Source organism: Trachymyrmex septentrionalis, unplaced genomic scaffold (genome assembly GCF_001594115.1).
Source record: "Trachymyrmex septentrionalis isolate Tsep2-gDNA-1 unplaced genomic scaffold, Tsep1.0 scaffold79, whole genome shotgun sequence".
NCBI lineage: Eukaryota > Metazoa > Arthropoda > Insecta > Hymenoptera > Formicidae > Trachymyrmex > Trachymyrmex septentrionalis.
Window position 1 is genome coordinate 1,521,958 of NW_017305977.1, and position 12,612 is coordinate 1,534,569.

The 12,612-nt window shown below is 34.3% G+C and overlaps 1 protein-coding gene across 1 annotated transcript in view; it reads left to right on the plus strand.

Moving 5' to 3' along the window:
• Positions 1–12,612, plus strand: part of LOC108754332 (cyclin-dependent kinase 10) — a 17,526-nt gene that overhangs the window by 3,332 nt on the left and 1,582 nt on the right. The window contains exons 4-5 of the mRNA XM_018496563.1: positions 268–564; positions 1,110–1,243. Of these exons, the coding sequence (XP_018352065.1) occupies positions 268–564; positions 1,110–1,243 (431 nt within the window). The remainder of the gene's footprint in view (positions 1–267; positions 565–1,109; positions 1,244–12,612) is intronic.

A 12,612-nucleotide genomic window follows, 5' to 3' on the forward strand; every position in this document is an offset into this window, starting at 1 on the left:
ATTACTGAGTTATCGCGGATTAAATAAAAGAATTATTTTGACTTTAATTGCTCATAACTCCATTAAAAATTGTCGTATCGTATAATTTAAAAAAGAGATTTTTAAAGCTGAAACTTTACTCTATCAAGATATATTTATATTGTTGGTAAGAAAGTAATTGCGGTTTTTACTGATAGACGTCTTTTAAAAAAACGCGACGACTTTTTACTTAACCTAATATTAAAATACTTACAAATATGTACTATATAGTGCTTGTTTTATTCTCAGGAGAATTATTGGGCCATAGACCTTTATTACCTGGTAGATCAGAAATCGCACAATTAGAGTTAATTGTGGATTTGTTGGGTACACCCAGCGAAGCTATTTGGCCAGAATTTAATTCCTTACCAGCGCTACAGAATTTTACACTTAAACAGCAACCATATAATAATTTGAAACAAAGATTCCCCTGGTTGAGTGCTGCTGGTCTTAGATTATTGAATTTCTTATTTATGTATGATCCAAAAAAGAGAGCAACTGCCGAAGAATGTTTGCAGAGTAGCTACTTCAAAGAAGCTCCTTTACGTTAGTATTATTTAAACTTATTAAGAATTTTAATCATGACGTATATATGAATACATCAAATACAATAGAGAATGCCAAGATCGGTCAAATTTTGGATATTACAAATAATACATTGTATATTCTTTTTATTAAATCAATTTATTCCAGATATAATTGCAAGTCGATAACATTCGGTTTCAACCGTAATTATTCTGAAAAAATATTGCCTCAGCCAGGATTCGAACTTGGGACCTCTCAATTTTCCGGGAAGAGTGTTCACAATAAATTTCTTTCTTTCTTTCTTCCTAATTTAATTTAGGGGGGATTATTACCGTTTCAGAATGATTGTGTTGAAACCGAATGTTATCGGCTCGCAATTATATCTGGAATACATTTATTTAATAAAAAGAATATATAATGTATTATTTGTAACATCCAAAATTTGACCGATCTTGGCGTTCTCTATCGTATTTGATTATTTAGATTTCTCTCAGTAAAAAATTGTTTTTTTACTGTAGTTAATAATTCAAATTATTTATTTAACAGATTGATTTGATATGTTGTAGCTTGCGATCCAAAACTAATGCCTACCTTCCCACAACATAGAAACATGAAAAAGGCGGCTGCGCAGAAAGAAAATCGTGAGCAAGAACCTACTGTTACCGACCAAACCAATAATCTACCGGCAATTTCAGATTTGGTATGTTTTATAAGAGAATAATACATAATGATAATATATAATGATTACAAGGGGAAGACTAGAAGCATGTTTTTGAAATGGATTTAAAATGCTTTTAAAGTAATTTGTTGCAAAAATTTCTTTGTGTGCTAATATTAAAATAAAAACCTTAAACTCTTAACTTCAGATATTTCTTGATCTCAGGGAAAAGTGGAAAAATGTTAAGTAATATAATATTTCAAAAGTAATCAACATATTTATCCCATTCAGTACAAATACAGTTCGGATTAATGTAAACTTGTGTTGCTGTAATTGTATTGTTGAAGTAGTGATGGAAATACATTAATCCAAATTGTATTTATATACATGGGATAAAAATTGATTAATCTTAAATATGTAATATTCAACTTTTTTCTCTTTTCCCTGAGAACATTTTGTTAAGTGATTAATCAATTCGATGACATCAAAATTTTTGTTTATTTTTATAAAACTAAGATATTTTAATCCACACAGCACTCTATCTAAGGAATAGCCTAAGAATATAGAAACTATATGTTTCACGGATTATCTCCGTGTCTGTATTCATTCTTGGAATGTCAACATTTCGTGAATGTTGGTTTACTCAGGGCAATGAGCAGCCTGATGTTTCTTGGGAATGTTTGTAGGATACCCCTTGGAGGTATTGTGTGGGAAATTCTTAATTTTGTTAAGGGGATCTTAAAGTCGTCCTGTTTTACCACGATTATGTTTTAGGAAAAAGATCCGAATTTCACGGATTGTAAAATTTTTTTTACAGAATTAAAGAATGCATTAAAAGAAATCCCGGGAAACACAATTTTACGAGAAAATCGGAAAAAAATTAAAAAATTCACTTTTTCTGGCACGTACAACTGTCACCTGAAGTTAACAGTTTGCTTGATATAAAAGCAAAGCATTTTACAGCTTGTAGATGAAAAATAAGTGTGAGTTTGACTTGAACGAACAATACTGAGTTTGTGGAATTAATCAGTGAAATATATTTATTTATTTTGTTTTTGTTACATTCACACGAGAATAAAAAGATTTCTGTGCACCCGAACAGCTGGTATTGGTTCTGGCTTTTTTTATATATTTCACTGATAGATTCTTTCGAGCCTCATTTCATACATTTGTGGAATTAAGATTTAAAGCGTAGAAAAAAATATTTCTCCTAAAACGAAATTACGTGCTTTGTAAAGACTTACTTTTTTTCTCTTACAGATTCGAAAATCCTAGAAAAAGATTTTCCAATCTGTAAAAGAATATTAGTATTGGTATGTTTATTGATTTCCTTTAGTCCGGATGTATATAATTGTTTTAAACTTTAAGAAATTGATAAATTAGTTGAATGTAAAAAGAATAATTAAGTATGATTCGACATGATTTCTTATAGCTCAAAGCTTAAAAACCTATTGATCCGGGCTTAGGATTACAAATATGTAATCCCGAGTCATCTCGCTATTACACACTTCCATAATAAATTGATCCTAATTAAGTACACTAACATTAAAAAATTAAAAGATTATAAGAAATAAGCAAACAAAATAGACAGAAAATACGAAGTAAACAAAAGAAATAAATCAGTTGAAATCCCAAATTACAAAAAAAAAACAGAACAGATAATAAGTGACATAGATTAATGCATATAAATAATAAGTCTTAACAGTCCGATCTGCGCTTCTTCCTCTCTCTCTCTCTCTCTCTCTCTCTCTCATTCATTCTTTCTTTCTTTCACTCCTTTATTTCATTCTCTTTCTCCTCTCTCGTTTTATCTTCTCTTTCTTGCTCTCTTTCCAATTCTATCAATCACACTTCTCTTTCCCCATCTTCTCTCAGCATCCTTTCGACTATCCCCTATCAGCTCTCCCCATCCCTTCATTCCCAGTCTCTATACCTCTCCCATATATATTCCCATGACTCTATACTCGCACATCCTATATTTTCTTTTCTCCTCTCCTTACTGGTACCTCCCTTTATTCATCTCGTTCCCTAGTCTAAACCGAATTATCCTTTTCCATCTATTCTCTCTCTATCCTTTTTTCAGATATGTTAAAATATCCTCTTCTTTTTTCTTCTCACACCATCTATTGTATTTAGATCCCTCTATCTTTTCTCATCTTTCTTCCCTTTGAATTTATTCCTCCCTTCTTTCGAGTTTTTTAAGTAGTTCTTTTATTCCTCCTTTCTCACATTCCCTCTGCCTTATCCCTTCCCTTTCCTCTTTCTACCACTTAAATACTCCCTACCTCTCTCCTCTCTCTCTCTCTCCTTTATTTCTCTCCAATATTCTCGTGTTAAGCTACTTCCTCCTCCCTCTTCTTCCAATTTCTTTTCAAATTTCCATGCCCTCCTCATTGCATTCCTTCTTAATTTATCTCTTTTCTCATTTAGCTCTTCCCTCACCAAGTATCTCTCTCCCAGTATTTTCCTTTCCATCCTTAAGGCCTATCTTAAAAATCTTGTAATTTTTCCACTTTTTCCCTTTCCTCCCATTCCCATATTTCCACTCCATATCCTACTATTGGTCAAATCAATCTGTCAAAAAGCCATATTCTCTTTTCTCATTCCTTCCCTTCCCGATTCCCTATATCTGTCCCATCTCCGCCGCTATCTTTTTTATTCTTTCCTTTATATGTACCTCTTGGCCTCTATTCGTTTGTAGTATCCCAAGTACTTAAATTCCCTCACTTTCTCAATTCTTTTCCCTTCACTCATATTTCTTCCATCTTTCCCCTCCCTTTCTGAATCTCATGATTTTTATCTTCCATATTTAATTCCAGTCCTTTTCTTCCTAAATATTCTTCTAACCTCTCTATCATACTTCTTATTTCTCTTTCATTTTTCGCTAGCACCATATCGTCTGTTAATCCGTATATCCTTCTTACCACCTTTACTTCACCATTTCACTTTCCTCATCTTCTCTTCTAGATCCGTTATTAATATATTAAATAGCAGGTTGAGCGGACATCCCTGTCTTACTCCCTTTGCCGTCCAAAAATTTTCTCCCATGTCTTCCCCTAACCTTACTGCGCTCTTAGTTTCTCCTATCATTTCCCCCACTCTTCCTATCAATTCTTCTCTTAACCCTCTCTTTCTCATCGAGAAGTTTAATACTACTTCCCTATCCATGTCAAAAGCCGTTTTGAAGTCCACATTGCTACCATCCCTCTCTCTTTTTTCGCAATCTATTTATTACAAAATTTAGCACGTATATGTCCATCGTCCCTTTTTCTTTCCTGAATCCGGTTTGATTATCCGGAATTAATAATTCTTTTTCTTTCATTTCCTCTCTTATTCTTTTTATTAGAATTGTTGTATATCTTGTAGAGGGTGGGCATCAATGTCATCCTTCTATATTCCTGCACTATTTCCCCTTTTCCCTTCTTTATAATTAGTACAGGGTGGTCCAAAAGTCCGTTAACATGTCATACGATGATAAAAAAGAAACTAGTTACATGTAAGAAAAAATGTTTATTTATTCTGAAAGTACACAGTTTGGGATTTTATTTCTTAAAAATAACATCGTCCATATGCGATCCTTCATTATTTTGACACTGCTGCAACCTGGAGCAGAAATTTTCAATGACCGACTGACAAGTGTTTCGGGAAATGTCACGCTCTATGTTGTTGGGATCCCGTGATGTTCTAGGTCGGCCAGATCGTGGTTTATCTATTGTTGAACCAGTTTCTTCAAATTTCTAGACCCATTTTTTAATCGACTGAATCGATGGAGCTTTATTTTTATGCTGTATATTGTAATGAGCGCAAAATTTTCGTTGCGCTACAGAAGAATCGTTGTTTCGATAGTACTCGCGTACGCAGAACGCACGTTGTTTCTCGTTGAATGACGCCATGGCACTAAATTCCCATCGACCGCTCTAACATTCCGTACCTCGCCCGCTCCACCTCTCCCTCGCTGCTCGACGCAGCTGCCGATTCAAATGTTAACGGACTTTTGGACCACCCTGTACTATAATTCCCTCATTCCGGCCATCTCTCTCCTTTCCACATCTTATTACAAAATTCCCAAGCCCAGTTCTCTAACTCCCCTCCCCCATATTTCCATATCTCGTTCGATATTCCATCTCCTGCCATCACCTTCCCATTTTTCAGTCTCCTCAAAACTTTCCTCAATTCTCTTCCTATCTTCCTCTTTCCGTTTATCTCTTTTCTTCCTTCTCTCCTCTAACTACTCTTACCTCAATCCCTTCTCATAAAATACTTTTCTCTTCTCTTTGATTAGTATCTTCCATGCTTGACTCTCTGTCTTCACTCCCTCCACTATTTTTAACCATCTTTTATTTTCTTCTTTTTTTCACATAAATCTCTGTATTCTCTTTTTTCTCTCTATATTTCTCCCTCTCCCCCACTCCTCTGCTCCATGCTTTTAGTTCTCTTCTCATTTTCCTCTTACATCTCCTACACTCCTCATCTCACCCCTTCTTTTCCTTTACTTCCCCTATAAGGTCCTTCTCCTTTACCTCTAATGCTTCTCTTATTTTTCTTCCTATCCATTCTAACTCCCCCTGTATGCTCCTGTCCCTCCATCTCACTCCTTCCAATTTATTTTTATAATAAATGTTTCTCTTCCCACCTCATTCCATATCCCTTTTCCCCCTTTTTTTCTTTTTCTCCTCTTTCCCTTCTTTCTTCTTATTCCTCTCTTTGGCCGGTATTCATAATCAGATCTTATATTCAAGACCGTCTTAAGTATGGTCTTAAGAAGTCATGAATCAATCAGAAGGCTGCATTAGCGTCTTAAGACATTACTTAAAACGGTTTTGAAATAAGAATCAACTATGAATATTGAATACTGACCTACGACCAGGAACAATTCTCTTGTACCTACGCCCTTACGACATGTTATATCTTGTCATGTAGACGAACGTTTATGACGCCAAGATGCATGTAGAAGCGGCGCACTTGCATACAGTTCAATTGCACACATCACTCATCGATCAATTTCTAGTAATTTTTAACTGTTTTACCAATAAGATTATATTTTAAATTAGCCAATTAGCTGTGAGTAACTGATATATATCCGATGCTTACGATCCCAGTCAGAAAAGTGACGTTGACATAACGTTGATTCCACGTCGAATAAATTAATAATTCAATTTATTGAATAAATCGATTTATTTTAAATAACGACATAATATAACTTTTATATCTGTTTGAAATAGTGTAAATACATAATAAGTGTGTGTGTGCGCGCGTGTGTGTGTGTGTGTATACACACATTTAACTGCATGTGTATATATTGGCTAATTATTAATTTATTTAAAAGAAGTCGATTCAATAGTAGTTCGACGTCGAAATCAATTAACCAACTATCAACCTCTTCGACACCGAAGAAGGTTATATCGTGAACGTTATATCAATGTCTCCTTTCTGATTATTTTTATTTAGATGATTATGTGGCTGTCTTCCAAAATTCACTCAATACTGGAAATCTATAGTGCATATAATATAAATTATATATTTTTAGCGCTGGCATTGAATTTTGAAACATAGTCATAATTGTCTAAATTATATTAATTAAGTTAAGGTTATCACAATTTTGAGGTATTTAAATAACAATTAAAAAACTTTAGACATAAATTATATTATTATAGAAAAATTTTGTATATAACATTTAAAAATTTAAAATCACATACATAAAAATATTTCAAATATTTTTTTTATTCAGAAAAATGTCTAAAATACATTTTCTTAAAAAGACGTCCTGTAAAAGTCTTTAAAATACATTTTTTAGACGTTTTTAAAACGTAGCTTAAAAGATATAAATTATGACGTTATATAAATTTTTATAAATTATATATTTGCAAAGAGTACATTACTATATTCTAATAGAAATAAAATTTTCGATTAAAAAGGTGTTAAAATATTTATTAATAAGTGCTTCCCATTTTATAACACAAGTCGACACAAGCGTCGTTCGATCTTTGTTGACATTCAGAAAGTGACAAAGGTAGAACGACACTTGTGTCATCTTATTTCATCAAATGGAAAGCACTCAATAGCTGCGTTCAACTATTGAATGAGCGCTCGCCGCTATTGATGTATTCTTTCAGATCTAAAATGCTTGGATGATCTAAAAGAATACACCAACAGCGAGCGCTCATTCAACTGTTGAGTTCGCTGAACATAGCCAATATAAATCGCAAACGACATAGACATCTAATAATCATTTTTTCGATCTGTCATTTCTCATTGGTGTTCTCTCCCACTTCCAGTTTTACGATCTCCCCCCAGATTTCCTTATCTTCAATACATAGTCGATGACTGAATCTCCACTCCTTCCTATGTCCATTCTCTGTCTTCATCTTCCTCCACCGTTCCATTCAAAATTGCCCCTCTTTTACTTATAAACTCTATCAATTTTCTTTTTTTGTTTATCTTTTTATCCTTCGAGTTTCTTTCTGTCTTCAATTCCTCTAGATTCTCTTCTCCCATCTAACCACCCCACGTCCCTGTTCTCGTATTAAAATCCCCTCTCCTGTCAATGTCTTTATTCTTCCCTCTTTCTTTCATCCATTCCTTCAGAGCTTCCTTCTAACTTCTCTTCCATATTTCGATTTATGTATATCCCCATTATCCTCCAACTATTTTTTCCACATCTTATTCTCCTTACCATAATCTCTTAAAAGGAAAAAGTAATTGTTATACAAAAAATTATGATTAGTCGGTAATACAGACGGCTTTAAGCGTCTGCAATGAACAGTATCAGTAGAAGCTGTAGACACATCGGGAGTAGAGAGCCTCACAGGGAGAAGACTTAAACACAATAGGCAACAGGAAATAACGAGCCATCCAATCAGAGCTCTGGGATATAATATCGAACTTATACACCAGAGCTCTGATTGGACGGCTCTTTATTTTCTGTTGCCTGTGCTTATTGTGTTTAAGCCTAGAGAGTGGCAAATTGCATTACGTGATCCGTCTTCTCTGATTAGACATGGACATCAGAGTTCCATAGGAAGAGATTGGAGAAAACTGTAACCCCCGTACTGATTGGATGTGGGCATTCACGTGATGCAATTTGCCACGCTCTCCCTATGAAGCTCTCTAGTCGGGAGTAGAATCCTATATATGAGAGAAGCGACATCGGCGTCGCGATTTCTGATTGGTGATACCTCTAGCTAATTAAAGCGGCCCGCTATCATAAGTGAAGAGCTGTCATATGTTTCCTTCTTACAGCTGTTTACAGCTGAACTGGTACATACACATACCTAAAATGGATACATAATACACCGTTTACCTTTTTATGTGACATTTGTAATTGCATTACTTAATCGCTATTGTTCAACAAGAAAACATAAAAACATTAATACTTGCTTAACCTCATCCTGACGGAGTTCATAATTCTTATAATGGAGTAAATGGAGTATGACAGAACTGGTCAACTGGAGCGGACCAAACATGACGGTGCTGAATATGTGCTAGAGGTGATAGTGGGGATGAATGTTACTTCTCTCATATATAGGACTCTAGTCGGGAGTAAACTGGTTTTCTGGCCCAGCCAGAAATGGAAATTAATCGATCAATGTCAAATGGATGCTGATTCAACATCGCTCAGTGTTCTATGTTAATTCAACGTTGATCGACATTAATTCGATATTGATCGATCAATGATTTGTAGCTGAGGATATAATAGGACGAAGGATGTAATAGCGCGTAGACTAAGTCCGTCCTAAGCGAAATAGATTCAATTATTTCACTTACGGACTTACTCTACGCCCTATTACATCCTCCGCTCTATTATATCCTTAGCTACAAGTGAGCAATCAATATTGAATTAATGTCGATCGACGTTGAATTAACATCGATTTAACGTTGATCGATCAACCATTTCTGACGGCCGGAAAATCAGCTTACTCCTTACATGTCTACAGCCTCTATTGCTACTGTTCATTGTAGCGACTTTAGGATCCCCTTAAAATGTTGCATATTTACTACGTTAACTTTAAAATTAAATTTACGATAAATTCCAAGTAAATTCGGAATCTGTAAAGATTAGTACACTTATGCTCCTGAGTATTCAGCTCAGCCAAGTTGAATCGACGTCATAAGACACGTAAAACACTTATAAAAATGGGCCGAGACTATCATTAATCATTATCCCCTTTGATAATCGATAAATAGTCGTAAAAAGCACATAAGGTGCTTTTACTAGTTTACTAGTTTTTACTCAATATGCATAGCCTATTTTTACTTCACGAACATTTTTCGATTACATATTTACTGATTATCGGGTGGAATAAGAATAGTGTCAGCTCATTTTTACAAGTGTTAGGATTACTATAGATCTGGAAAACTGGAAAAATCGGGAAAAGTCAAGGCAATTAAAATTAGTCATAGAAAACTGGGAAAAGTCAGGGGAAAATATTAAAAAAACTGAATTTTGAACTTTGCTCACAATTCCCTTAAACTGCTCCTATTCCAAATAATTTTTATAATTTGTTAAATATTATTATGACTATATCTGACGTTTATAGTCAAATATGTTAAAAACTCGTGTACTTTGAACGATTTTTAAAACATAATTATCTGTAATTACTTTATTTAGTAATTAAATAAAGTAGTAAATACTTTATTTAGTAATTTTATTTGATTGTTCTTTTTCGTTATAACTGCATTCTTTTTTCCAATACTAATTTATTTTTTTGACTTGATAAGCTTTTTTGCGTTTTTAACAATACAAGCTAACTTTCTTATAATCCTTGATTCTAAATGTTAAAATTTTTTATATATTTTATAATGTTAAAATTTTGATGTATTTTATATTGGTCATGGAAATTTCCCAGTTTTATCTGGAAAACTTGGAAAAATAAGGGAATTTTAAAATTCATTTTCTGTGATAACTCTGTTTTACAGCATTCTCATTATTCTGTTTTATCCAAATTGTTTTTATTTACAAATGATGTGCAAGAAAAATCAATATATCATTTCATGTCATGATGTCATATGGCTGAAGCGAGATTTCAGGAACCTTAAGTACTAAAGGTAGAAATGTACGTATATATCATTGAACACTGAAATATAATACTTTTAATTGCTAAAAAGGCTTTGTGCTAATTTACATAAGTAAGCCCTCAAAAAGTCCGGAAATGGTCGAATATTTCGAAAACGAAGCATTTTTCAGAGAAAAATGTTTCAAACAAAAATTGTAATGTTTAAAATTATGTATTTAATAATCTGATCAGTTTGACTTGGTGTCGCCAAGATCAGGTCAAGGTCATGTTGATTTTTTTAAAATGGAATACCCTATTTTTTTATTCCAGAATGTATAATAGCTATTGTCAAGAGCTTTTCAAAACATTGTAATAAAGTTATTTTTCATTAAGTACTTTTCGAGTTGAAGACTTGAAAGTTACAGTGTCGCCGGCATTAGCATTACGCAAGATATGCGATCTTGAATGACGGCTCTCTTGAATGGTGTTCAGGATCATGTCCTGCATAACATTAGAGATCCTCTGAAAATCTTTATGAAAAACCAGACCTAAAAATGGTGACGCTGACACGTCATTTGCTGTGCCATCTAGGGTGCTTTTCAACAAGAGACGGTGTGATGACACGGTGTGACACAGTGTATCATTACATTCTTGTTGTTCCCCAATGTTAAACAAGGAGATGATTATTTGTTGTACTGAGTTATTTATTGAGGCATTCTGATTAAAAAAGAGGTTGTATAGTTCTATGCGTAGCACAACATTAGACGAAGATAAAGATGGCCATCTCGTGTTCTTTCCTTTTTTACTGTCTAACATTTCCACTTACGTAGGCAAGGTACAGGAGCTCCTATGTCTTGCCTATTCTATATATACAACTTCTTCGTCATCAGACGTTTGTTAAACAACAAGGATAATATGACATCCAGGGAGCACCCAGATGGGAATCCAAATGCCCCTGGAAAAAATCTCCAATCCCTGCACATACACGTACCAGAGAGAAACCTGAGAGAAACAGGATCTTTTTCCTGTAACCACAAAATACCTTGTGCACTACACAGTCCTCTGAAGAAGTGGATGTTAACTACACAACATTATCCACTTTTTTGCGATGTTCTTAATGGAAATAAATCGTTGAAATCTCCATCAATTTAATAGATTTTAATTATTTCGGCGATTTATTTATGTCAGCAGCGCCGCAAAAAAGTAGATATTATTGAGTTCTTCCCCAATATTTCTCGGTGCCCCCTCAATATTTTTCACAAGTCGGCGCCTATAATATTTGTAAAGATCAAGGTCATTGGAGATTGTTTCTCTTATTTTCATGTTTACATTGAAAATTTATTTTTACATAAAAATGAAAATAAGAAAAACAATCCTCAATGACTTTAATCTTAACAAATGTTAATGGACATGAGCCTGAATAACATTCAACAGATTTTCTTCTTTTTTGATTATTTGGCCTTGGTTCCGTAACCGAAGCCATTATAGTCAGTAACCATGATGGAATCATATGTAATATTCCTATATTGCTAACGCAGCCTTTTTTTGGGAGTGGGGGTTGTGTGAAGACAGAAAGATAGAACAATCGGACTTCTCACTTCCATACATGCGGATAAGATTGGTTAGGAATGCGCGCATGCGTATTGAAAGTTTCAAATACACTATCTAAGCGAGAGGTAAACACCGTGGTATTTCGCTAGCTCTTAAGTGACGTTAGCAATATAGTAGTATTACACGGGGGGGGGGGTATATTATTATATACGGGTGGAATTAGATAAGGTGTTTTATTGCGCATAATATGACGGCATAACCAATGAAAAGTCCCTAAATGTTAGCGCAACTTTCATTTTTCTAAGATGTGAAATATGTCAAATATTTTAATACGATATGTCAAATATATAAAAACTCGAAAAAATAAAATCGAATTATCAAATTTTACATTCATGCAGCTGCATTTAGAGGCGAAATGCCATTTTGCTATTGCGTATCTTCGGCAATACACCTTATCTAATTCCACCATAATCAGTAATGATAGAGTTAAAATAAAGAGAAATAACAGAGTTAAAACAAAGGAATATCTGAGTCTGAATCGAAAGTTTCAGTCAAAGATGGTGCAGCCCGCTGGACACGGGCACCGGCGTGTACGGCGTCGTCACACCGCTCAAACGCGCATTAGAATCATGGTGGAAGGGATAACATGGTGTGCTCAGTTTGCAAGCGTCTCTCTCTCTCTCTCTTTCTCTTTCTCTGTCTCCCTCCCTCCCTCTCTCCCTCTCTCTCTTCCCCTCCCCTCCCCCTCTCTAAATCTCCGCCGTTTCTGTCTATGAATGTCGTGAGATTCAAAGGCTGCCAACTGTAAAACGCAAAACATAGGGCGGTATTCATATTCTGTTTTTATTTTAAAACTGTCTTATATAT